The sequence below is a fragment of the Trichoderma virens genome (genome assembly GCF_000170995.1).
Source record: "Trichoderma virens Gv29-8 chromosome Unknown TRIVIscaffold_79, whole genome shotgun sequence".
NCBI classification, from domain to species: domain Eukaryota; kingdom Fungi; phylum Ascomycota; class Sordariomycetes; order Hypocreales; family Hypocreaceae; genus Trichoderma; species Trichoderma virens.
This window is the reverse complement of record NW_014013670.1, coordinates 537,828-564,327: the sequence shown is the minus strand read 5'-3', so window position 1 is coordinate 564,327 and position 26,500 is coordinate 537,828. Positions and strand designations below refer to the sequence as shown.

The following is a 26,500-nucleotide window of genomic DNA, read 5'->3' as shown; positions in this document are numbered from 1 at the left end:
CAATTCGGGGATGCTTGCGGGGCCGCTATTACCGGGGGTTGAATCGAAGCCTAACACCGCCGGCTCTCGCATTCGCTTCGGTATTATCCGTGGAGTGGGTAATCTCAACTTGGTTTGGGGTCTGAAACAACCAAGAAGTTATGCGAATGCGGAGAGGTTGCGGAATGACATAGATGAGAGACGGCGCTATCATTTCCCCAGAAGCGCGGCTATAGTTGGGGGCGGCGGAGGTGGACAGGAGCTGTTCGTATTTTGCTTAAAGTCGAAGTTGCAAGGTTGCGGACTCGCTTATGCGCGCCAATGTTGGATGGTGATGATGGCGAATGCGGGTAAGCATCCGCACTTATACCTTGCCCTCCGCACTTACACCTTGACCTTGATATCAACAAACCCGCTAATGGAAATAATTTGAGCAGCGGGAATTCGAGTTTCGAAGATTTCGATCCTTCCCGCTCCCTATCGCCGTGAAGACGCCGCCACTCGGCGATTACTGTGCCCCATCGTCTGCTCTTATCGTGGTCAATAGCTGCATATCCACTTCTTTTGGGAAGGCATTCAAAGTCCTGTGTCAACTGGAGACAACGGTTGCCTATAGCTGAACGTAAACTAACTCGCTTCGATCGCTTCTCTAGGCACTTTCGCAACGGTTTCAGCCTCACCCGAGATGAGCCAAGACTTTTCCCTTTTGCATACGTCGGCAAATAGCATCCGTTCAGCCCAAAGGAGATAATTTGTATTATCGTGATCCTTAACCCAACTGAAAGTGGCGTTCCTTTTTTTTTACCTTTTCGTATTCATCGGCTCTCGCTGTATCCCCTTTCCGACGCCAACCAATTTGATATTGAAAGACCCTTGTAGTAGAATATGATGGTTGCCATGACTCAGTCTTCTAACTGTAGATGGACACAACTTTGCAGCCAAGAAGTTGTATGTAGATACACGTGAGTTTAGAACGTGTACAATACACATGATTAAGGTTGCTCGTATAATTTCCGTCAGCTGCTCGGATGTCGTTCGATCAATAGGGCATACACAATATTCCGCTTACGGCGACACGAGGGTTGAGGGACGTGCCACACCCGCCTTATCTAGGATGTCTACAGATCTGTCGCCACGTTGCCACCCCCTTGTGGTAAGACTAGGCGTTTAAGCTTTCCAGTCCCATTCATCTAAAGCTTCGGTTCTTGTCTATTCAGTGGACATTAAGCGCGCCGACTGGATCATGAGCCGTGAGTCGCTCCACCAACAGGCTGAGAAGCTGCAAGTTTGTCCGCTAGCTAGGATAGAACACAAATAGATTTGATGACTAGTCGACGAGTGCTTGAGTCAAAACAAAGCCAAGAAGTTGAGAGGCAACTGTTGACATGTACTAGATATCGTTGTCGCAAACCTGTATTGCATCCTTCAAGGCGATGGCAAAATACGGAAGTTTCCGTTAAGAAATCTGCATTCCGGGAATAAAAAAAATTGTAAAAGCCAGGAAACTTGAAAAGACATAAATACAGTTATAACTCTATCTCTAAAACTCGAATAAATGGAATAGCGATAACAACACAATTACAAATCTTGTTCGGTGAATCCGCCAACAAGATCATCTCATTGATCGTCTTTTTTTTTTCGGGGATACTCACGTGACCCAATTGCCTGCCCTATTTCTCACTTTACGAGAAGGATGAGGCTCGGTATTACGCCTCCAATTCGGAATCCTTAGCTGTCCTAATTCCCACCAGTGGAAATGTGGCTGCCACGACCCTGTTAGCTGTCATCGATCCGGTTAATCAGTGGGGTCTCGGCATCATTGCGACTTAGCGACAGACGCCCCGTATTGCGAAGCTGGTGCGCCTTGTCTGTCAGCTTTTCGGGGGAGCCTAGCTTTGTTGATTGGCGATACCTTCGCTTGGAGTATATCCAGGACAGCATGGACTTATAAACAGCCCAATTTAATACGGGGGCTTACGCTGTTTAGACAAGCATGCTAAAAGATGTGACTCAAGCAGAAACCAAGGGGAAACAGAAGAGGTAAATAAACACCAATTTCTCGCAAGGAAAAAAAAAGTGGAATTTCAAGAGTAATAACAACTCGGCGTCTCCTAAACAATTTCTACTACTCCATTTCCTAATTCATGCATCATAGACGAAACAAGTTGCCGCGCTTCATCTCAGCCAAAATGCCAGGAGGCGAATCAACCGCAACAGAAAACATACCGGCTGGGGACTTTGACCTGCTCCTCTTCCGGCGACGGCGCTTCCGTACTGCCAAAGCTTGTTATCCATGCCGCCGACGAAAAGTCAAGTGTGACCTTAATCAGCCATGCGGGACGTGCATCAGTCGGGAGCATCCCGATTTGTGTGACTACACAACCAATACCTTTGCTGGAGCGGAGTCGTCTACCTCCGAGCAGAGCCCGAGTGCTCGAGAGCAGCCTGAAGCTGCTCATGTGAATGATGCTGCTTCGGAAATAGCTCAGGGGTTGTATGTTGACTTGGCATTGCCGTATAGCACAAAGGTGCATCTCGGCTCAGAGTCTCTCCCTGGCGTCTTTTCAATGTCTGGCCGAAAGGGAAAACAACCATCAGTGGCTTCGTTGAAACTTTCAACGGATCCGAGATTGATATTCGAGCTTTTATGTCTTCAAGATTCTAGTACCACGTTTCCTTTTACCAACCTATGGATGCCCAGCGATGGCATAGAAAAGGTGTATAGTGCATTGCCTGAAGACGATGTTATTCTAAAGTAAGCATAAACCCCCCTGATCCTGCACTCTTCTCTTCTCGCTGCTGCCTGGGTTCAAGCTAACATTGCCAAGCCATTTCAGATTATTTCGAGAATCTCTTTTCCATCTCGAGCCTTCGATTGTAAACGTTCGAAATTTTGAAACTATGCTCCTGGAGTTCCTCCGTAAGCGAAGAACCGTTCCATCAAATACGTACCCAGAACCTCTATCCGAAAGTACAATCTCGTGGTTTGGCCTTTTGTTCGGTATATTGTCATGCGGTGCCCAACTTGCTGCAGTCGAGGGGGTAGAAGGAGCGCTGGATACTACCAAAGCGTGGGTTTTCGGTAAGTCATGGGCAAATATCTCGACTCGTAACTGTTTTTGATTCTTACGCTGGGATACAGCGTGCTGCTCCTTCCAGTGCTTGCGATTTTGCAACTTTACCTCTTATCCTAATATCGAGGTTGTCCAAGCCCTAATCATGCTGGTCAATTATTTGAGAAACCAGGGAGATGCAGGGGCTTCGTGGTCGATGTTGGGTGAGTAATACCACGCATACTCCTTTTTGATCGCCTTTGCGAGTCATTTTCTTACATGTAACTCCGCAATAGGCTTAGCCATACGTCTTGCCCAAACTCTTGGAATTCATTGCACTCCAGACCCAAACTCTATCAGCAATGCAAAGAAAAGAGAAGAGGCCATTATCAAATCATCCATATGGTAAGTCGATGGACAATCTGACCCTTGCAGACTCATGTCTAACTATTACGGCACGGCAGGCGATCTTTAATCTGGCAGGACACTCTCGCCTCCCTCTGCTACGATCGACCATCCGGAATTACTGTCCTAGAATCGATTCCATCGACGACTGCATCGCCCAGATTCTATTCATTCTTTGATAGCTGCCATCATTTATTTGTGACAGCAAACAAGATTGGTCATTCTCTTACCCAGGCGAAATTCTCTGGGCAACGACTGTCCAACGAATCGATTCTCGATTTCAGAAAAGTTGTCAACATCATCGAAACTCGATCGGTGCCACATCTACAAGATTTATCTAAATGCCAATCCAAAAATGATTACGTTCAGCATTACATTTTCAGACTCTTCACAGATTCTGTCATGGTGTGTCTGTATAGGCCAACCATGACGGGCGACGAGACACAAGATGACGACATCACGGATTATTATCTGAATCGATGCCGTTCGGCACTACAAACATACATGGAACTTCTTAGTTTGAACGCTCCTTTCCAGAGACTCTGGTTTTTCGTTCACATCACATTCAGTTGTGCTCTGATCCTCGGCCAAGCTGCTTACACGCGCAATGTTCCTTCCGATAAGGCATTTTTGAAGCGCTTTTTCAACAGCCTCTCTCAAAGTCGTACATTTGTTAGCGTTCCAGTTTATGAAAACGCCTGGAGGCTGCTTCATGAGTTTTTGATGGGGAATGATAATAGCATGGAGGAATAGAAAGAGCCGGGGGAATATACGAAATACACGATGATGCATTAGCATGGTGCGGCTGGCCGCGTCTTTATACCCTTTGCGAGTAACAAATGATGCTATAGTTTGTTTAGATCTACTAAAAAAAAAAAGAAATTGAAATCAATATCTTGGAATTTGATAGTCTTGCATCCGCTCAATTATTTGAGGCTGCTGCAAAATTGCCACAGAATGCAGATGTGTAGAGACCACGTTTATTTTTAAATGCTGAATTAAAGTTCGAAGAAAGCCGCTTTTTATAGTTCACTCCTCATCTGATGAGAAAGAAAGGATAGCTAGCCGATTATTTGGGCCGCGAATGGCGGCTGTCATGCCATGCACTATCATGTAATATTCGTTCGGGACAGCCGGGCGAAGTTCCTTGGGTAACCTGAGAATCCTGTGGCCATTACGTGTGATCCAACTATCATGGAAACCGAAGAGACATAACTCCGATATCCCTGGGATTTCTTTTTGCGAGTAGGCTGATGACATGAATGAGCTGTAGACACACCGCTCTGTTCTGGGAGATGTTGCCAATCCCGTCGAAACATCAACATCCCATATGATTGTTACCGAACTCTTCATTGAGCCGGCAATCAGCTGCTTGCCATCTGGAGAAAATGAGAATCGGGAAAAACGGCTTTGCAGTTTAAGTGTTTGTATACACTCAAATGTACCGTCATCTTTGCTCCATATTTTGACCTGGTCATCTGAGCCTGATGCTAATAATTCACCACTTGGGGAGAAGAATGCAAACGGATAACGCTGAGGGTGATGAAAAGTTTGAATACAATTGCCGGAGATAACGTCCCATATATTTATGGTACCATCTTCCAAAGATGAAACGAGAATTTCACCATCCTTGGTAAAGTCAATAGAATGGACAATTTTCCTAGGCTGACTCAAATCGGTTTCGGTAATAGTTAGCCTCAAAGTAATGGCAGAATCTATAGCGAGGCCCCAGATTATCATTATCTCGTCATCTGCTGCCGATGCCAAACTTTGAGAGTCTGGTGAGAACTTTATCAACCTGATCGAATCGGTATGGCCTATTAGAGTCTGTATGCAAATGCTGTTTGCAATATCCCAAATCTTGATGTCGTTGACCGATGATGCAGAAGCTAGAAGCTTGCCATCTGATGAAAATGCTATGAGATAGATCGGATTCTGGTGACCGATCAACGTTTGCACACTTCCTTCGACAACTGCATCCCAGATTTTGACAGTTTTATCCCAAGAACCTGTTGCCAGCTTTCCATCTGGTGAAAAGGTCATACAAAACGATCTATCATGACCCTCCCACATCTTCGGATCATCGGCCTCTGGACTTATATCCCATACCCTGATAGTCTCATCGCGTGACGCTGAAACCAATTGGCTGCTATTAGGTGATACCGCCATCGAGCGTATATATGGGGTATGGCCTTTTAATGTCCTCAAATTCTCATTTGAATCAATATCCCAGATAAATATCCTGTTACTAAGGCCAGAAACAGTCATGGCCAGCTGCTTGCCATTTGGAAGGAAGGTCAGGAGAGATATCTCGCACCAAGGGTCTATGGTATGAGTGCATTGATTGGAGGGTATGTCCAAGATCTTGACATTGCGATCTGCATCGCAGAAGGCTAAGCGGGATAAATCTGGTGAAAAGCAGACGCATGGGCGTCTTCCTCCGATGAAATACGCCTCCGGCTTCCATTTTTCTTTTAAAATGCTTGTATGTATGCATTTGCCCCCGTCGTCCCATATTTTTATCATTTTCGTAGATGAACAAACGGCCAATAATTTGCCATTGCTGGAAAATGAGATTGAATAAATTTTCCCAGTGATCTCAAGAGTGCGCACGCACCTGCCCGAAGCCATGTCCCAGATGCGAATTCTCGGAGAAATCTCTGGTGACACAATGCCGTCATCCCACTCTGTGACAAGGTATCGTCCATCGGGAGAAAAACATAGATTGTAGCCAGAGTCCAGATTAACCTCCATTGTGTTTTGATGTTGGCCAGATTCAATGTTCCAGACATCGATCTCTCCTCGCTGGCTGGAGCTCACGACCAGCTGCTGGCCATTCGGTGAGAAGAGCAGATATACGTCTTCCTCAAAGTCATATTTAAGCACCCGAAAAGGATGAGCAAGAATCTTTAAGGGAGTTCCAGTGGCCATGTCCCAAATCTTGATACCGTAGCGTGATATGGATGCCAAGAGCTTGCCGTCTGTGGACAAAGCAATATGAGGATCTGCTAAGAATTCTGCATCTATCGTCTGCATGCATGAATCCCAATCTAACTTCATACCGTGCTTCATTTGAAACAATGAGGCATATTCTTTTATAGATAATTGTCGTATCTTGCTCTCAGTTGGGCAGATCAAATGGGCTAGTGGATGGATTTGGAGTGGAAAGCTCTGGATAATTTGCGTGGCCGCTAAAATGAATCGATAGGCGTCTCGAATTAATCTATCTGGATCCTGTGGCATCTCTTTCCTCTAAAAATCCCCGTTAATTCGTTAGAAATCACTGTTCAATCTGGAACAAAAGTAACATTGGGAAAATATTGGTAAGACTGACGAAGAATTCTTGTAATTTTCTCATTGCCATGACGCCTTCTGGTAGCTTTCTGAGTAGACTAAGAGCCTCTAGCCAGCATAGGTATTTCGTTTCAATGAATCTTTTGGTAGCATCAATTATCTCTTCGTCCATACTGGGAATTGTATCCATAAAATGGTCAACCCAATGGACACAAGAGTAGCCTATGGCAGTGAGCGGTTGCGAAGTAAGGACTTGGACATCGTCAATGTGAATTCCAAGATCTTTGATACCATAAATGTCGCGCTTTAAGGCCTCAGACATCAGTTTTATTGATCTTGCCACCATATAATGGCTGGCCTTCTCAATCCCCAGGAAAAACGTCTTCTTCGCGGCCGTCTCAACCAGGAAGTCTTTAGCTGATTGGTGCACAAAATAGACTACCTCGTCCCGAATGGTGAGAAATGAGCCACATTGCCCTATCAAATCGCATACGGCTTCGCTTTTTTCGTCCAATTCTCCTGGGGTTTCAGCAAGTACTATTAATTCTTCGAGGGTAACAGGTCGACGGGCAACTGTAGCAACGGCTAGAATGCGCTTGCAGATCTCGGCTTCATCACATCTGGCCAAAGTGTTGACCATTTGCTCGTACAGCGAATCAAGTCCTGGGGGAATTTTCTGCAACAAAGCAAGGCCAATCCATGGCGAGGCTCTTTCAAGATTTTTGCAAATCAAGGCTACCCAGAGGAATGTGCCGTCAGCATTAGAGAGGAGGTAGTCTCGGACTGCTTCCTCTTTTTTCTTGTTATATCCTTTGTTTTCACTTAGCTGCAAGACCTTTCGCTTGATATATATTTGGACGGCAGCGTTCACGGATTCAGCGTTCAATTCTAGGCTCAGCTGGGATTCGGGCCCTAGATTCTTTAGTTTGTCTATTATTTGCGGCCAATTCCGACTTGAGACGACCCATTTGACATAAGGAAGCTCATTAGACATTTTAACGATAAAGTCGAGAAGTCGAGGCATATCCTCGTTAACACACTCGTCAAGTGCATCAACAAGAAGACAAGTCGGTTGCTGGGTGTTGTTCAAGTCGGATAGAAGTGACTGTAGGATGCTCGATAACGCATACCATGCACTAGGTGGTTCGAAAAGGGATTTCCCCTGGCGGGCATAGGGCTCTCTTAAGTGCTTCAAGAGGTGTTGCTGTTGGTCGATGAGGGAGAAAATAATTCCCCGCAATACTGCAGTTGAGTTATTGATGCGCTCGTCGGTGGCCTGGCAGAAGAAAAAAGATATGAGACTAGAGGGCGCCAATTTCTGCAGGTTGTCGACAATGCCACACAAGAGCATTGTTTTGCCTTTCCCTGGGTCACCCCGGATCCAGAGAAGTGGACGATTTGGATCTTTGAACCACCGACAAAAGTCGTCGTTCTCGAGGATCCAGTTGAAAGAGTCCTGTAGCAAGCCCCCCTTCGTATCTTCAATCCGTCTCTTTTCGACGTAAGGATCATGCGGCCACAATTCTCTCAGGCAATTCCGATCTTCTGCAGAAATCTGCCGACGAAGTTGCTCCTCCAGGGTTCTTGCCATATTTTTGATCTCTAACTCTTGGGATTTGGCATGGTCCACAATATGTTCAAGGCGTGATCGGAATTGCTGGTTACCATATACCTCTGCATCCTGACGAAGGCTATCTTCTGCCTTTTGTATATCTTGGATACTGACCGCCCAGTCATCAACCTTCAATAAGTCCCGTAAGAAGCTATAGGAACCATTTCGGTGGTGCGAGCAGACGCTCCTCATCTGATATATGAGAAGCGCTTTGTAGAGCTCAACTAGCCGTTTCTCTAGCTCGCTCTTCATGCCGGATAGCGCAGAGTCATCAAGAGTGCCTTCATCAAGAAGTAAGCTAGAAACATTTCCGTACCATCTAATACGAGTGATGATGTACTCGATCCCATCGCGATTCATGGCAGTCTCTTTGATTGCACCTTCGAGCACCTATATATAGGTACATCAGAATGAAATACGTACATAATCAGAACGTATGGTTACTTACTCCCAACGCAATACACACGCCAGACCAGGCAATTGAAGCCTGTGGTACAGCAGCTACTGCGGTGCTGACCATGTTCTTTAAAGAAAGGATAATTCCCATCGCAGTGCCGAGGCCGTCTTTTACTTTGGCCTCTCGCGCCGTTTTATCAAGGCCAGCACGAATGAGTTCGTTCATCTGCTTACGTCGTACATCGGGGCTATTTGCAGCAATGGTATTTTGTTGCGATATGTCTGAATCCGCGACAAGGCCCCGATCACGCAGATATTGAGATAGAATCCTCTCGTACCCGTCTACGAGATTGGCATCGTCATGCCTAATGGCATCATAAGCCTCATCCCAAAGTCGCTCCGGTGCATTCAAGGGAAGAGCTTCTAGAGTGGCCTCTTTTAGCACGGTAGCAGGACGTGCTTCTGCGCGAGATGGAGACGCATCTCTACTCTGTGTCGCAGGCGTAGAGGTCGTGGAGGGCTTGGCAGGATTCTCATGATCTTTTTGGGTCTTGAATCTGCTGCGCAAGCGCCGAAACACGTTTGGAGGGTTGCTCGACATGGAAGTTCGCGAGGAGATGGCTAGCCTTGATTCAGCGAGACATGAGTGCAGCAAACGTGGATGCCTACCGTGACTGTCTCACAAGAACCCTGAACATACTGAACCCGTTAATTCAGGATCGACCAGGATGAGCTGCTCCGCTACCGCTGAATGGCTACAACCCCGCCATGGAGCTCCAACAGCGAGAGCTCTAGCAATGCGGGGCGGTCCATGATAAGTGGTTTAAGTAGGACGAAGACGATGCCGTCAACTTAAGCAATAGCTAATCGCAGACCAGAGAGTATATGTGTGTAGAGCAAGGCATTGCAATGTATAAGTACCTGGGTATGAAGACAATACATGCACTCGACAGCCGACAACTGAGCGTCTTCCACCAAACTCAAAATACATGCGCAAAAAGGCCCGAACAACGAAGTTCAAACACAACGCAAGGCTGATCGATCCGTCGGGCTATAAAAGGCACGCTTCTTTGAGGATCAAACAACTCAACGAAATCAAACAACCTAACCACTTCTTCTCGCTGCCACAATAGCCGCAAGCTGGTCGCAATCTATCACAACGTGGCTGAACAAACAACCAAATCAACAATCAACAAGATTGCGAATCTGCAATCAAAAGCTCCTAAGAAGGAAAGACTAAAGCTGGGAGAAGCCAAACACTGGTTCTTTTAAGCATTTTATCCTCCGTACCCAGGAGATACAATATACATTGTGAGTTTTTTATGACCGCATCTCAGCTGAGAATGAGCTGAGGCACCCCGGACTTTTGCCTTTTCCCGTTCCGGAAAGCCCCACATTCACAGTATTCCCTCTATGGAAAATTTTACTACCATTGCTATTGATTCATCGTGAGGATTCGCTGAGAATTCATTGCGGGGAATATATCGCTGTTCCATTGACCTAATCTGATACTGACGGATACGATTTTTCTTTCTTCCTCTTTAAAGAATCGAAAATGGCAGGCAACGCGGACCAGCAGAAAATCCTGGAGCTCCAGCAGGAGCTGCAGAAGCTGCAGAAGCTCCAGGCTCAAGGCAACCCTTTCGATACATACCAAACCTCCTTGACCACTCGCTACTGCAGCGTTGAAATGTCAACTCTGTTCAGCCAACGTTCGAGACATTCGACTTGGCGCAAGTTGTGGCTTGGTCTTGCCGAGAGTGAAAAGGCTCTCGGACTCGAGGCCATCACTGAGCAGGCTCTCGATGAGATGCGGGCTCACCTTGTAGTTACTGACTCCGATTTCGAGGTTGCTCGTATTGAAGAAAAAAAACGTAGACATGTTTGTACAATCCATCACATACATTATTTTGTGTCTCCGGCTGACAATGTCGCAGGATGTCATGGCTGTAAGCCTCGAGTTCTCTGTAGCTTGTCCTTGCCCTAGCTAAGGCTTGATAGCACGTCCACGCCTTTGGTGTTGTTGCCCCAGCCGCAGCCGGCATCATTCACGTCGGCAGCACCAGCTGCTTCGTTGTGAGTCTTTCCAGTGCTATTTGCTTTGCAATTGAACAGTCTTCTTGCCCAAGTAACCAGTCATCATCTTAATGCTTCTGAAATGGCAACGGAAAGCTGACATTGTTCCAAAGACCGACAATGCGGAGCTGATCCTTATGCGAGATGCCCTGGATCTGCTTCTGAAAAGACTGGCCAAGGTCATTCGCAACCTCTCGGCCTTTGCTATGGAGTGGAAAGGTGTGTATTCCAGTCTTTCGCCGATTATTACACCTGGAATAAGCGTTGTCTTGAGTGCCTATTAGCTTCAACAATGGCTTTGTGGTGTGATTGCAAGACCTCGAATATCGTTGCTAACCTCACAGGTGAACCGACACTCGCCTATACCCATCTTCAGCCTGCGCAGTGAGTTTCTTCAAATCATCTCTCCTCCCCAACCCCCCTTCTTTTTCTCAGAAATATTACTCTCAAGCATATCCTCCCGCCCTAGTTTTTAATACTAACTCAGGAGCCTACAGACTTATTACCGTAGGCAAACGAGGCAAGTTTCGTGGCTCCCAAACAGTTGTCCGCAGGAACTAACATCTTTGAAGCTGCTCAGTGGGTGCAGGACCTCATGGTACGTATATACCTCTTGCCTTGTAGTGTGTCAAACCCTGATCTGACTGGATTATAGATTGATCTTGAGAACATCGAGCAAGTTCGAAATGGACTCAAATTCCGAGGCGCACAAGGTATGTGGTTTGAGCTTGTTTAGTATCACTGATTCTGTAGACTTGCCAATTTGGAAGTCTCGGATTACGTTTATAGCTATTTTTTCCCCTCTGATAGAATCACGCGTTCAAATTGCTAATAATTAAATAGGAACCACTGGAACCCAGGCATCCTTCCTGGAAATGTGAGTCAATTTCTGCTCCAGCCACTCTCGTTTGATGCAACAAAATAGGACGGAACAGTACTGATATCCAACCTTTTAGCTTTCAAGGAGACTCTTCCAAGTGTGACAAACTCAACGAGCTTCTGTGTGAAAAATTCGGTTTCCCTGGATGTTATGTAAGTCCATATCCCGCGGCGCCTAGTAGTCCATAAACTACTTGTTTTACCGCATTTGCTACAACCGTCAAGGCCCGTGCTAATATTGAGTAGGACGTTTCCACACAGACTTAGTTAGACTCCCCGCCGTCGGTTAATCTCTGTCCTGCAGATTTTATTCGTACTATGGCTTGGAGAGACGGATGTTGGCTAACCTGGTGATATAGCACACGCAAGGTGGACTTGGTCGTCGCTAATGCTGTCGCTGGCCTTGGTGCTACAGCGCAGAAGATCTGCGGAGATATTCGACACTTGGCCGCGTGGAAGGAGATTGAGGAGTATGTACTTCCAGTCTGATTAATACCCTTTTTGGCATGTCTCAGGGAGGAGTTCTACATGAAAAGCTTCATGGGTTCTACTCCTGAGACATGACTCAACATGACTTACAAATCCCCTGAAGTTTCATCAAAGGGGTTTGTTAGCTGATTATTTCCCAGACCCTTCGAAGCATCACAAATCGGATCATCAGCCATGGTATGTTAGCCCACTCAAAACAACTTTATGGAAAGGTCGCTAACCTGAAGCATTCAATAGGCCTACAAGCGAAACCCAGTGCGTCTTTACTTCTGGCTACTTAAGAGAAAATGCAGCTCTAACCTTTAATATAGATGCGCTCTGAGAGAGTGTACAGCTTGGCGCGTGAACTGATGTCGAAGCCTGCCAGTTTCGCCAATACCCTGTCGGATCAGTGGGCTGAGCGTACTCTCGATGATTCTGCTATTCGTCGAATTGATATCCCAGGTAAGCTAGTATTCAGAAACGAACAGAACCCGAAGCTCACTCTTTAAGAAACCTTCTTGCTTGCCGAAGCAATCCTCCTTGGGCTTGACAACATCTCCAACGGATTGGTAGTATACCCGAAGCGAATCCAAGCTCGAGTCCTGGAAGAGCTTCCCTTCATGATTACGGAGAGCGTAAGTTGCTTCACCCACCCACGACCGGGAACATGCCCAAGCGTTTCTTCCTTGGCTAGCCCCTCCCTAAAATCTTGGATATCAAAGAGTGCAGCTGCTGACTCGTATAGATTATCATGAAAATGGTTGCACATGGAGCATCCAGACAAGAGTAATCACCCCACCCTTTATACGTTCTACTGATACTGACTCCTATCTAGCACCCATGAAGAGATTCGTGTTCTCTCACACCAAGCCGGAAGCGTTGTGAAAAATGAGGTATGAAGGACCTTGTTTTATCTACCCCACCATTTCTGATTTCACGTGTAACATCACAACCCATATCAATCATGCCTATAATAACCATCGTTGCTATAGGGCAAACCAAATGACCTCGTCTCGCGAATTCAACGCACCGAGTTCTTTAAGCCTATCTGGAGCCAACTGGATGGCATGCTCCGACCTGAACTGTACGTATTCTCTTGCCGATATGGCCGCTTCAGTTGCTCTGTTGGAATATGCCCGCCCTGAAGTTTTGTAAGGGCCGCATTGAAACGGGACTAACACATTGTTACAGCTACATTGGCCGCAGCGTAGAGATCGTAGAGAAGTACTGCGGAGCTGGCAGCCCAGTGGAGAAAAAGCTGGCGCCGTATATGAAGTACATCGCTGAAACTGCTACTGCTGAGCTCAACGTCTAGAAAAGGCTCTTTTCTAGGTAGTCAGCGCAGGATAGTAAGTCTTTAAAATGCAAGCTCTTGTAGAGAAAGGGGCCTCAATGGTGTTGTGAAAACTCACGGGGTTTAAGTTTGATGTGTTTTACCCCTCAACTAGCAATAGTAGTGAAAATCCAATAAAATCAAAGTACAATTGCCGAGAGTTTAGTGTTGGTGCAAATGTAGACTGAACTGATGGGAGTTTAATCGCCATCTCGTCAGGTACATGGATCCCGAGCAGCAACGAAGATTGGAGGCTCATACTAGATCTACATGCAGATTTTCAGCCTATATTAGATGTTCCGCCACAGATGAATGGTTCTACCTGGATATGATAGATGATGCCTTGATGCTATGTAGAGTGAAGTGGCTTATCCGATTAAATTGATGGGTGTACTTAATGTCCCTATGAGGAAGAGAATTTCCGGTTACGGCATTTGGATGCAATATTCATCTTGTTTCCATCCATTCCAGGAGACGTAAATTATTCTTTTTGTATATAGCTACAGCATAACGACTAGTCATCTGTCAGTTCTTTTTGCTTGAATTCCTCTGCCAGACGACCGAGAACTTCGACTGCCTCTTGCTCCCTCCCCAGTGGTATAAACAGATGGTCGTGATAGAATCCGCTGACTGGATTTACTCCCATCTTGTATTCTGCCAACTTCGTTGCTATGACTGCCATGAAGCCGACAGCTTCCAAGCTTGAAGTTACGTTGAGTGTAATCATCTTGCAAGGGAAGAAAAAGTCAATATTATGGGCTGTCGCATATTCCCTGCTGACTATAACTGTGATTCCCTCTTTTTCTTTGAACAACAGCTGTGTTTCTTCCAGGGGCGGGAGATCCGATGCATCGGTAAGTGTTGCAAAGACAAAAATAGTGTCATGCAGGGTGGTGGTGAGAGTCGCTAAGAGTTTGGCAAGTGACTTCTCGCCAGGATCGCTTGCGAGTACAGACATGGTGATAAGGACCGATTGGCGGTTTAATAAAGATGAACTTCCAAGGCGTATTCTCGTGATATGTCACTGTGACTTGTTCGAATTTGTTGTAAATAGGCAATGCCCGAGCATGGATTTCCTCGCGTGAAGGCATTCAGCTTTATACGAAAATTACCTAAGCGCTAAAATCGTTCACAGGGCGCGCCTCGGCATGTAGATACGAGGTACACTATCACCGGATTGGCTAGAGGATGTACCAAAATATACGTGATGTTTGCGCTTTGGCCATAAGACTCAAGATCTCAATAGGTAGGTAGGAAAAGAGAATAATGCCTTGCACTGAGTCTATTCTAAACAGTCTCCTGAATGAAGGGATTGAATACGAGAGTTGTCAATAGGTGTTTTACCGCATTTGCGAATAAGAGCTACAGATGCTGTTGAGCACGTACATCTACTATTCCTAATACACCAACAAAAAAAGAATGAAGTATCGGCAAGGTGATGGATGTAACGGGAAATATCCAGGTCTTCAAGTCAGTAATATTGCACATAAAGTGGAGGTAGGTATCTAAAGGTTCGAGTTATCCGCGTTTTTGAAAACACCATGTCTTCCAGCCCCGGCACTAAACTGAGCTGCTCCCTTGACACTCTCTGTGGTGACTACTGGAGCCCCATTGACAAACTCATTTCTCAGTGCATCCTCGAAAGATGTCGCGTTGTAAGCCGAGTAGTAGCAGTTTGCCCGATCCACGTTCATACAAAGCTGAGGGAATGCCAGTAGCTGCTTCGCAATCTTTTTGGCCTCTTCAAGAGACTGGCCCTTGGGGACAACGCGGTTTGCGAGGCCCATCTGAAGAGCTTCCTGGGCTCCTACTGGTCTGCCGGTAAGGATCAGATCCAGGGCTCGACCAAGACCAACAATTGCCTGCAGTCGGACCGTTCCGCCATCAATGAGCGGTACGCCAAAGCGCCGGCAAAAGACACCAAAGATGGCGTCTTCTTCAACGACGCGGATGTCGCCAATCAGAGAGAGCTCCATGCCTCCCGCAACGGCATAACCCGCAACGGCACAGATAACGGGCTTGTTGATCTGGAGCCTTGAGGGGCCGATGGGGCCGATCTGACGGCCGCCCGTCACGGTGTGAGAGGCATCAACAATTGGGCCAAGGTACTCGTTGTCTCCCGGGCCGCTCCACTTGGCCACTTCGTGTAGGTCGAAGCCCGCACAAAAGAAGCCGTGGTCGCCGTGAAAGACGCAGACTTTCTGGCTGTCGTCGTCCTCGAAGGCTAGAAAGGCCGCGTGCAGCTTTCGCGCAGTGGGACCGTCAACCGCATTTCTGCGGCGTTGTCTGTTGATGGCAATGATAGTGATGCCGTCATCAGATTTGGTGACTTGCACAGACGATGTTTCGGCTTCGGTAGACGCCATTTTGAGGGTGCGGGGATTGCAAGACTCGGTGGTGGTCTACTTCCAGTTTGAGATTATTTCTGTGGCCAACTAATAAGCACATGCAAGGACACAAGTACTGAATGAAGATGTACGAAGGCTACTTTCTCTGCAATCGATGAATTGTATATATATTAATGTTTCCTCCGCTCACCCGACCCAAAGGCGTAATTTACACTTCATTTGTGAGGAGTTCGGAGTCGGTGCGGAGAAAGATGACCGGCACATGGGAATAAACCTAACCACAACAATGCCGTGAAAAGCCGGATTCATGCTTATATCAAATCACGATGTTACGTGCAGAATGGCGCCAAAGCTTCATAAATGGTGAATATAGCCATTTAGTCTTTCTCATGTGAGGTGGAAATCGCTGCAATGCCTCGGCAAAGTCGAATCAGTGTGAGAATTCGACTAACTTGGACGCAGCTAAACGCAACCTTGCCGAAAGGGTTTAGAAAACCCGACATTGGAGGGCATCCATGACAAGGATCTTCCGAAAAACAAGAGTGCCGAAGCAAAGAAAAAAAAAGCGGATAAAATGCAGCTCTCTAGGTTTGAAGGAATTGGTGTGTGATTGCCAAAAGTTTGCTACTCTGTACCTACATACAGTATCGGACCAGAGACGGTAAGGTGGCGCCCTAGGGACACAAAGAGCCGTACTGTATAAAGCGTGTGCCGTTTTGATGAGCCAAGAGATGCCGGCAAATGATCAATGAATTCATCGCAGATACAATATTGACCAAACACGGAATAGATGGCTAGATTGGCTACTCTTGCAGCATTGCTTATTTTATGGATGTGGCAATTTTCCTTTCTCAGATACAAAGAAGAAAGATAAAGGCTGAGGCCAGAGATATAACAATACTCTCAAACTGCTAGTTAGCAACAATAGGTAAATTGAAGTTCATAATTAAATTGCCGAGACTTCCAAGTTGCCGGGGCCGTAATAAGTGAAATAGCATTGTCGTCAAGTGTGTATTGCCATGTTACACTGGATCGAATGTCGATGCTCTTAGCAATCCATATGTGTACCGAGGTAGCATGTACACAATTTCCCTGGGTTCATCCTCCTCATCCGATAAGGTTACTAGAGCTGACAACTGCCATCCGCTCAGATTCGCGGCATCTCGCAGAATGCAAAATGCGTCAAGTCTTCTTTTTGTACAGTTCTGTCCAATAGGTTCTATCTTGGTAAATTCACTAATCCCGAGCTCTGAAACCCCCATAATTTCGGTCCAGTAGCGAGGGCCCCAGGCTGCGTTGCTCATGAAATGTTCTGTATCTTGAGCTTAGCTTTCTGTCGCGCTGCGCATTTGGTACCAGTAGAGGCATTTCGAAGACACCTGGATACTTCGCGGTGTTGGCCTGACAGTATTTGTCGGTGAGCTTAGTATGTATAACTCTTAGAGCACTAAACGCTTAGCCTTCTCTGTCCCTAATAATAGCACACAGGAGATGCTCGCTTAGAATTTGAGGTACGGGGATTCATCAACTATTGAAATAGCCTGCAGTCAGAAGTGCCTCCAGTCCAAGAACCTCCTCTGCGGGGTTTCAACATAGCGGCAGGTTAATGTATAGTAATCTAGAGGCACTCGTATGGAATTATTGGTTACTTCTTCGGCGAGTTTACCCACCGCATCCGAAATCCACCGCAGCGTACGGAGTACATGCAATCTTCAACATCACAACTGCACCATAGAGGAGGAGATGCCTCTTTCCAGTATCAAATTAGAGTGATTTGCATTCAAATAAGGCACAAAAATGACTACTTTTCATCTTTTCCCTCTACTGCCAGCTGAAATCCGCGCGGCTATATACGTTTTTGCCACACCGCCTCGGGTCGTTCATCTCCATCAACAGCTGGAAAGCTTGGAGGATTTCAAAAGGAGGTTACCGCGTATTACAATCGCCAAGCGGAATTTGCGCCCGGACATCGATTATTCTTCCTTCTATGAGTTTCTCCTCGAGGCTTCTGGCGTTCTTCGTCATCAAAGACGACCACTTTTCAAGCAAACAAAGCTTGAGGCATACGGATTCACCAGCAGCAAGAGGGCACATTTCTCTTGGGAATTTGAATCAATTATTCCATTCGATGTTTTAATGCAAATCGCCACTTTGGCATTTCCTATGTACCGAAGAGCCACAGTCTCCTGCAAAGCAGCCATTCCACCGCTCCTGCAGACTTGTTCCGAGTCACGTTCCTTTCTCATCAGTTACGGATACCAGCTTGCATTTCCTTCCACTGCCCAAGATCCGCGCACATGGTTTAATTTTCGTCGGGATATACTATTATTGGACAACGACTTTGACTGCAGTGATGCCGATCCGTACGGACCGAAAGAGACGGAGATTGCCAGGATTCCACATACTTTTCATCAATTCAGACCTCAAGATATATCTCAAATCCGGCGATTAGCATTGGCCAAGTATTCACACCCCAGTCGCTTGTTTCTTGCGCATAAGCTTTGTCCAGAACTCAAAGAACTCATCCTTGTCGAATGGAGTGCTACCGAGTCAGCGCAAGCGCTACGCCAGTCAATCGTTAAACCAACTTTGCTTCGCCCGGCGCCATGTAATCCACCAGTTTATTATAGAGGGGAATACTTGTGTATGCTACCAATTGAAGAGTCCGATGCTCTATGGACCACTTTGGAGTTGGATGTATTTGGAGTTCGGGAGCACTGGCATCATGAGTCTACAGAAGATGCGACACTTCTCAAACAACATAAGCTTGAACATGGCTTCTATAGTCCATTTATGGAGGACAGGCTATGCCAGATGAGAGAAGAATATAAAAAGGAGAAAGAAGATATCGAACAGTTTAACAAAAAGTTTTGTAGGCCCCATCAGAAGTTTCCGGCGAGACGCGAGGAGTTCCCACCATGGAGCATTCATCAAGTACAATTTGCGCATATTTGCACGCCAAACACTGCAGAGAGAATGGTGGAAAATCGCTCGAGGTTCATGGAGCAATTTACCAAGTTAAGGGCGGACTCGGAGGCAGGACAGGGAGACGATGGATGGACTAAGAAGCGTGAGTTGCCATTTCCGTTTGTTATGCAGAGGTACAGTAACTGGCCCGGGGTTGAGGTATCACTTCATTGCATAGAGTTGGAATGGTGGATGAAGAACGGTCTCCCTGCATTTAGCAACTCTCAGCCAATTTAAACAAATATGCTGCCATATTACCATTCCTTGCGCTTGAGTAAGGTATGGTCATTATATCCCCGGGTTTACAACCAATCTGTCATGCTATGCTCAAATTTCCTTGGATCATCTGAGCTTGCCCTTCACCTTCTAGTGTGAGCGCCAGCCACAGCAGCATGGATAAGTCGTCCACTTTTTCGACCCATCCGGACAGCTCTTTAGCAACCTCAGCTTTTCCAGTCTCTTGAAAGTCATCGCCGCGCGATAATGATCGTCTTAGTAAAAATAAATTACCCATTGTCAACCCCCCTCTTCCCTTCGCATTCTTAGAGGTTATTTCTTCATTATATCGCTTCTTCCAATCTCTATCTGATATTGGTTGCCATAACTCTCTGGTGCAAGGCAAGGGCAAGTTGATAAACTCTGGGCATTTCCCTCTCGAAGGACTTTGAGTATTGTTGTTGAGCAATAGATCGAGTAGATACATAAGACATGCGATTCTAAGAAGGTTAGTATTCAGCTGATGATCTCAAATTGACTGCGAATGACTAAACCAATCCGGTGTTTGTAGTCCATACCTTCTTAGGCTCTCCGCAAAAGCCCAGCTGCTTCGTGATGATTGTATATAGTTTATATCTATGTCCCATGAAGACATACTGAATAACCTTCGAGCAAATGTCTGATCATCCGACACCTGTCAGTGATCGTCATATGTAGTGTCATTTGAGTGAATTTGACAACCTACCTCTACGGTTGATATCAACCATTCAGTGTCTTCATTTCCTACGAACTCGCTGCATTGTGACCGTAACAAGCCATAGATGATAGCCGCTTGCAAAGCAGGCAGCAAACTCTGTTTATCGTAACTTTTAAACTAAGGACGACAAAGGTTAGCCCATATTCCTGTATGGGCTATATTGTATAATAGGCTCACCTCTGCATGCATCTGGTGTAGATGAGTGTATATCTGTTCCCATATAAAGCCATTACTTCCTGGGGTACGTGAATAAAACATTTGTGTCAGACTTCTACAAATCGCTAGTGCTTTAGGAAGACAGCTATGTGGCGCGTCTGGGGGACATTCATCTTGACTGAGAAAACATGGAGGGTGTATAAAGGGCGGTAAATTTTTACCCTCGGCGATTCGGCGAGTGTAGTCGATCAACTGGCTCAATAACATTTTCGCTGTTAAAGAACCCTGTTGAAATGACCTCTCACGAGTGGAAAGATGAGGTTTGCATAAAAAGTCGTTCGAATGAACTCCTTCAGTCAGAAGGTCCGAGCTACTAAAGTCGATGGAAGCCAGTATATGGGAAGATGCGGAGAAGAGGCCAGTGTTCAACATAGGGCAAGGAAGACTGAAAGGATTGTAGGTTGACAGAGGGTCCACATAATATGAATACGTAGGTCCATTATCGGAAGCTCCTAGTCTCTCGGAGTCCGGCGATACTGTATGCGAAAGACTCGAGGTTCCAGTAATGCCAAAAAATGACGGTGTGTCGGTCTGGTATATGGCTAGATCAGGTGTTTTGGTACCCGCATCTACCAATTTGGCCATTTCCGCAAAATCACTGTCTTCGGGGATTGTATCGGAGCTTGACAGGGAGGTCTCCGTTACCGTCGACAATACAGCTGGTAGGATAGCATCAGAAGCCTTGGTAATGGAGGTTGCACACTTGATGGGTGGATCGCCCTCGCTGCTATTCTTTTCTGTTGTTACCAAATCATCCGTAACAGGCAATATTGGTCGAAAATCCCTTCGCCACCGTTGAGAATTAGATGCACGATTGCGAGCCGGCGAATAGTGACACTCAAGACTTCGTTTGGCACATCGCATGCACGGAGTAGCCAAAGAACATCGTGTCTTGGCCGCGCGGCAGTTATCGCAGGATTTTGCGCGGCTTACAGGCATCCCGGAATTTCGGTATATCTGGCAAATCAGATAGCTGAAAAGGATATGAAATAAGAAGCAGAAAGGAGAAGGATCGTTGAGACTAATTGATTCTTCGCCCTTTTCGGGGACCGCTAGATATCCTAAAGCATATCCGGAGTTGTGAGCCAATGGCGTGTCGCTTCCGGAGATTGCGGCCAATCATGTCTGACCAGCTGGAGGCTCCGCCAAGCTGACATTTGGGATCAATGCTGCGGAACAGGGAGGTTGAGGTGGCGGCGGGGCGGGCACTAGAATTCGACATCTTCGACACCGGGAAGCTGTGTTGCCGGAAATGTGAGTACGTAGATAAAGGGTAATTGTTGTAGAGAGTCGAGAAGTATATATAAATGAGTACATCTAGTCTTATTCGAGGCTGAAAGACATCTCCGGTTATGTCTACTTACATTCTTTTCAGATACTAAAGCATAGCAACTTATTCATATCAAACAATGGCTCTTACTAGAAAGACTTGTCTTGTCACTGGCTGCTCCGCCGGCGGAGTTGGTCCAGCTTTCGCAGAGGCCTTCAAGAACAAAGGCTATCATGTCTTTGCAACAGCGCGCACACCCTCCAAAGTACCACAAAGCCTACACGACGCACCTAATGTTACTGTCATTGCGCTTGACGTGACATCCATGGAATCCATCTCATCTGCTCTGGAGGAAGTTCGAAAGCACACAGAGAAACTCGACGTTCTTATTAACAATGCTGGCCTCGGCTTGAACATGCCAGGTCTGGATACCTCCATTGATGAAGCCAAGAAGCTATTTGACCTCAACTTCTTTGGTGTCCTTGCCATGATGCAAGCTTTTAGCCCCATGTTAGTTGCAGCTCGGGGCTGCGTGGTCAACAATTCCTCTGTCGGTGGTGTTGTTCCATTTGCTTTCTCAAGTATGTACTCACAGCTATTTCCACCTTATACAAAAATGTTAAGCTAACCTGCATACACTTAGGCATCTATAACGCTACCAAAGCAGCCCTGATTCAAGCAGGCGAGACTTGGCGTCTTGAAATGGCTCCTCTTGGAGTTCGCGTCATCTCACTCATTACGGGCGGCATTGCAACAAAATTCTTCATCAACTTACAAATTTTGACCTTCCCAGAAAACTCATACTATCATTCCGTCAAGGACATCATCGAAGAAATTCCAGAAGAGAACCCCTATGGTATGAAACCGGAGCTATTTGCTCAAGATGTTTTGAACCAGGTTGAGAAGGGAACCACTGGCAAGCATTGGGTTGGAGGCGGCGCCAGTCTTGTGCGTTGGGCTCTATGGCTTCTGCCTCAGGGTGCTATTGTAAGAATTTCACTGTAATATTGACTGCTGAACCTTGTATGAGACTAACAAACGGCAACTTGGCAGGACCGATTTGTCTTGAGCCAGAAACAATTTTCGACGAAGCTTGCACAAGAGCATCTTAAAACTGCTTAAATGTGACGCTTCATTTCTCTCGCTTTACATGCACCAATACATGGGTACTTCCTTGCCCATTGCTCATAATTTTCATTTGTACTAGTATAATAGTTCCTTTCGGATAGAACTTGTATTATAGAATCCAGAATCCTTCGTGATAAATCGTGATCGAATAGTCAGAAGATTAAATTCATAATGTACCAGCTTTTTCTAGACTGATCTTCTCTACAAAAGGGTTGATGATGCATTAAATTCTAGTAGTCATTGCACTTTCATTTTCCGAATTCCCCATATTTCAGCCCTCGCTGTAAGAAGGCATTCTTGTCTCCCGCCATACATTTGAAATGGAGGAGCAATAGTTCTCTGTGTAATAAAAAAAAATTCCTGTTAAACCAGTATCTGATATTGCTAGTCGGGCGTATTAATAGTAATAGTAGAAACTTTTATGATCATAAATTTATTCCCGCTTTGTAAAGACGAGAGGGCATTCATCCTAGGTATACCGTTAGCTCAAATACCTACCATGGGCCGCTCTTGTCAGACAGAGTATTGTAAATTTTCAACATACCATAGGAAACAGGGTGGCGAAAACTCGAATCTCCTCCGACCGAGGTGTCGCGTGGTGGACCCAATCAAGCTCCAACGAAGCCTTGCCAATCATGGCCGCCATGGTGAGTGGCACATAACGTCGAGCAAGACAATCATGTGCACCAGCACCAAAAACAAGCCAGTTCTTAGTCTTAGTCTCAGCATCGCCTGTGATCCACCGCTCGGGATCAAAAGTATCGGGATTCGGGTAAGCTACCGGGTCGTGGAGAGCCGGGTAACAAGATGGGATAATCATGGCATTCTTAGGCACGGTGTAGTCGGGAGTAACCGGAAACGCCTTCGTGGCAAGGTAAGGTACAAAGATGACTGGCGGGCGATAGCGAAGAAGTTCCTTCACCACAGCATTGGTATAAGTCAGCGACTCAAACATCTCAAGCTCAAACGGTTTGTTCCTATCGCCGCCTCTTGCTGCCAGATTCTCTGCTCGCAGACGGTCCAAAACGTCAGGCCTCTGAGCCAGAATCTGGAAAAGCCATGTGGTGGCACTGCTAGAGGCATCTTGAGAGGCAAAGAGAAAGGTGAACAATGTCTGAGCAATCTCTTCGTCTGAGAATTCGCGGATAAGATTTGTCGGCTTCTCGATTCCCTCTTTACCCGCGGCAATGTCCTCATTATACTTCTTGGACTCAAACATGTGCTGAACCCACTGGTCAACGATGCATGTAGGGTGAGCTCCAGAGGCCATGTTGGCCTTGCATGCAGCAGCGCACTTTGTAAACTCGGCCAGTACAATATCCGCCGTGCGCTTCCCTCGCCAGCACTTGGTGAATGGGACATGGATGGAGAGTGGGATGTTGACAAGCTCGAGAGCATCGGTGATGAGGTAGAAATCGTCTGCGATTCTCTTGACTGCCTCCTGGGAGATGTAGTCTCCAAAGAACGTCCGGCAGGATAGGGCGCAGTTGATCTCTCTGAACCATCCCATGAATTTCGTAGGCTTTCCTCCATTGGCCTTGCTATGCTCGACAAATCTGTTGAAGTAATCCGAATAGACCTTTTCCTGAACAGGTAGATAGGTGCTGAGAGCCTTGTTTGTAAACAGTCCAGTTAATCCTCTGCGGAACTCGGCATGTGCCTTTCCATTGAGGAACACCCATGCGGTCGGACGCATAATGTTTATCGCCATCGGAACGAGGCATGGTCTAACGAATGTGGGCGATTTGAAGACTTTGTGTGCCAGGTCGCGGTCTGAGGCTAGGACAACAAACCTATGAAAACTTAGCCCAATCCTAAATATCACACAATGGCAGCGCCAGATGTATGTGGAAAGCTTACTTGTGAAATACAGATACGCAGCTGAGGGGGCCGCTGGCCCATTGAGCAAGATACGCATCAAACTTTGGGTAGATGGCTTGCAAAAACGGCCCCATGATTGGGATCTTGAACGTAGGTCCAGCTATAGAGCCCTTCTGCTTGAGGTATAACACTGTACTTGTATCAGCGAGCCATAGACTCGTCAAAGACCTGAAGCATACATACACTGATCATAGACAATTAGGAAAAGAAACGCCGTGATGGCAATCTGCCAGCTTGAATAATTTTCCAGAAAGCCCCCAAGCAGCTTTGAGGAGCCATGCTGAGTAACATTGGCTGCACTCTCAATAGAGAGTGGCATACTGCCTTCAACGAGGGTGGCCATGGCGTTCTTAGAGCTCGTCAACCACAGCGTATATTGTTAAGGGGTTACAAAAGCGTCTGGACAACAGGCAGCTTTCTGGGCGACGGTTGTTTTTAAATGTGCGCCAGTGGCCGGTATCTTCATCTTCACGTAATCATCTCAGTGTTAAATTGGCCAATGGTATAGTCTCAGGCCATCAGAAAGTGGTCAGATGTGCGACGGTAATCCGAGCAGACGGCACGACCCGTATCCGCAAATTGTTTCGAATATTCTTCGTACTCGTATTATCGCCATCTCTGGCATTTCTCAGCGTGTAGTAGCCAGTTGTGTACTAAACCCCGAGAGAGGTTTGAGCAAGACACACACAATTGTGGGATCCCCAATGTTGAAGCTAATTGCTCCGGAACAACCGCCGTGAATTAGACATTCGGAGTCTAGTCCTAATTAGTTCTAGACTCCGAATTCATGGGTTGTGCCTGTGGAGTCGAGCATGACAGACTTTCGCATAATCCTGGTTATGCCCCGAGCTTCGATTGGATGTCATGATGAGAATCGAAAGAGCCCACAGTTTAATTGGATGACTTCCATGAAACCCGCAATCTGCTAACCTCATTTTGCAGCCATCTTTAAGGCTTCCTCCCATTCCTGGCGGAAGAGTTCTTCTTGAGGCACCCTTACCCAAAGGATGCTCTGCAGATATGTGAGAACGTCCTCCCATGTGTTCAAGCCGAGAGCTGCTGCAGCCACACACGCTTGATCCGTGAACCATTCGTGGTTCCTGGTGCAAACAGTGGCCACCATACCGACGGAAATAGCCCAGATCCCCAGTGGATCGCGGATACTGTCATTTCTCAGCATTGTCGCCAGGTGGCTCTTAAGCTGAAGAATGATAGCATTCGCTAACCCAACATGGGAATAATATGTGGTGCCGTGTAAGATTAGCATATAAAGTGCAGTCGCGTATCGGAGGCACTCAGAAGCGGCTGATTGCACTGGGTTTGCGTTTGCATCCGTGGATGGAGGCAGTAGCAGCAGCTTGTGCATAACAAAACAGGTTAGATCATGCAGCTGCGTATTGGTTAAGCTCGAATGATGGAAGATGCTTCTGAGTCGGGACAGGATGTTGCTCATGGCCGGTGTGATATTTAGTTTATCCAAGTTCGCGTTGTGTGTCTCCGCATCTGTCGAAACAATCTGCCACTGAGGTATTGCACTAATCCCATCTCCTTGACCAGAGTCATCCTTAGTTGGGAATTGAGGCTCCTCCATGACAAGCAACGATACCCTGTACAAGCCATTCAACAGCCATTCTCGTCATTCATGTGGGCAACACTCACCATGAAACCATTCTCGCTGTGAGCGGGCTTCTCTGCTTTAACTCATCGATCCCGCCCCTGATGCTGACCATTCTTTTGACTCCATCAATGTGCATTCTGCTAGCTTCAATATTCCCCTTCCCATGCTATTCATATGTCGCGTCAGCAAGAAAGGCTCATCCGCCAGAAGGTAGGCATATTACCTCAATCGCGGCTAACGTCACCACGGAGTCGAGCGTCTCATCTTGGAATGCTAATGATGAATCTTCAATTCTTCGTCTCACCAAAGCAATTGAATCGACCATCAGAAGGTCTGAAATCGGGAATCCCTTCTGTGCCTGCAGCTCCTCATAAAGAGATGCAGTCTGTAACGACACATGAAACAGCGCCTGGTCTGCAAGTGCAAGAGGCCACCAAGAAACAATGAAAGGGTTAGATTCCATATTAAGGTCTAACGGATAGTACTGAAACGCAATGCTGGACAGGACTGTCAAGATTCGCAGGTCAGTTGCACGTAGACTTTGATGCAGGATGAAGAGAAGCTACATACACCGATGGATCAGGCGTTGAACATGTAGTCT

General features: G+C 46.5%; 8 protein-coding genes across 8 annotated transcripts; 3 read left to right on the top strand and 5 right to left on the bottom strand.

Annotated features, from left to right (window-relative positions):
• Positions 1 to 2,168: 2,168 nt before the first annotated feature.
• Positions 2,169 to 4,190, top strand: TRIVIDRAFT_69132 (uncharacterized protein; the record flags this gene model as incomplete). The annotated part of the gene is made up of 6 exons (XM_014099326.1): positions 2,169 to 2,473; positions 2,645 to 2,734; positions 2,817 to 3,061; positions 3,122 to 3,256; positions 3,329 to 3,437; positions 3,497 to 4,190. 6 exons carry the CDS (start codon positions 2,169 to 2,171, stop codon positions 4,188 to 4,190), a joined length of 1,578 nt encoding a protein of 525 aa, XP_013954801.1.
• A 783-nt stretch (positions 4,191 to 4,973) lies between these two features.
• TRIVIDRAFT_49087 (uncharacterized protein) lies at positions 4,974 to 8,322 on the bottom strand (the record flags this gene model as incomplete). The annotated part of the gene is made up of 3 exons (XM_014099325.1): positions 4,974 to 5,410; positions 5,534 to 6,689; positions 6,772 to 8,322. Coding segments are annotated over 3 exons (3,144 nt in total), but the record flags the coding sequence as incomplete, so codon positions are not given.
• Positions 8,323 to 10,188: 1,866 nt separating this feature from the next.
• TRIVIDRAFT_77621 (uncharacterized protein) lies at positions 10,189 to 13,655 on the top strand (the record flags this gene model as incomplete). The annotated part of the gene is made up of 20 exons (XM_014099324.1): positions 10,189 to 10,621; positions 10,677 to 10,688; positions 10,741 to 10,815; positions 10,929 to 11,034; positions 11,160 to 11,199; positions 11,313 to 11,335; positions 11,388 to 11,413; positions 11,471 to 11,528; positions 11,659 to 11,692; positions 11,772 to 11,847; positions 11,941 to 11,960; positions 12,054 to 12,164; positions 12,324 to 12,360; positions 12,421 to 12,438; positions 12,495 to 12,627; positions 12,676 to 12,800; positions 12,911 to 12,951; positions 13,001 to 13,058; positions 13,158 to 13,249; positions 13,357 to 13,655. The coding sequence occupies 20 exons, from the start codon at positions 10,295 to 10,297 to the stop codon at positions 13,478 to 13,480; spliced, it is 1,536 nt and encodes a 511-aa protein (XP_013954799.1).
• A 357-nt stretch (positions 13,656 to 14,012) lies between these two features.
• Positions 14,013 to 14,456, bottom strand: TRIVIDRAFT_48892 (uncharacterized protein; the record flags this gene model as incomplete). Its single annotated transcript, XM_014099323.1, has 1 exon — positions 14,013 to 14,456. The coding sequence occupies one exon, from the start codon at positions 14,454 to 14,456 to the stop codon at positions 14,013 to 14,015; it is 444 nt and encodes a 147-aa protein (XP_013954798.1).
• Positions 14,457 to 15,003: 547 nt separating this feature from the next.
• Positions 15,004 to 15,864, bottom strand: TRIVIDRAFT_48835 (uncharacterized protein; the record flags this gene model as incomplete). Its single annotated transcript, XM_014099322.1, has 1 exon — positions 15,004 to 15,864. The coding sequence occupies one exon, from the start codon at positions 15,862 to 15,864 to the stop codon at positions 15,004 to 15,006; it is 861 nt and encodes a 286-aa protein (XP_013954797.1).
• Positions 15,865 to 21,411: 5,547 nt separating this feature from the next.
• Positions 21,412 to 22,277, top strand: TRIVIDRAFT_192808 (uncharacterized protein; the record flags this gene model as incomplete). The annotated part of the gene is made up of 2 exons (XM_014099321.1): positions 21,412 to 21,853; positions 21,916 to 22,277. The coding sequence occupies 2 exons, from the start codon at positions 21,412 to 21,414 to the stop codon at positions 22,275 to 22,277; spliced, it is 804 nt and encodes a 267-aa protein (XP_013954796.1).
• Positions 22,278 to 22,833: 556 nt separating this feature from the next.
• On the bottom strand, positions 22,834 to 24,600 carry TRIVIDRAFT_58857 (uncharacterized protein; the record flags this gene model as incomplete). The annotated part of the gene is made up of 4 exons (XM_014099320.1): positions 22,834 to 22,869; positions 22,945 to 24,195; positions 24,263 to 24,411; positions 24,465 to 24,600. The coding sequence occupies 4 exons, from the start codon at positions 24,598 to 24,600 to the stop codon at positions 22,834 to 22,836; spliced, it is 1,572 nt and encodes a 523-aa protein (XP_013954795.1).
• A 612-nt stretch (positions 24,601 to 25,212) lies between these two features.
• TRIVIDRAFT_58856 (uncharacterized protein) lies at positions 25,213 to 26,362 on the bottom strand (the record flags this gene model as incomplete). The annotated part of the gene is made up of 3 exons (XM_014099319.1): positions 25,213 to 25,888; positions 25,941 to 26,065; positions 26,123 to 26,362. 3 exons carry the CDS (start codon positions 26,360 to 26,362, stop codon positions 25,213 to 25,215), a joined length of 1,041 nt encoding a protein of 346 aa, XP_013954794.1.
• Positions 26,363 to 26,500: the final 138 nt, after the last annotated feature.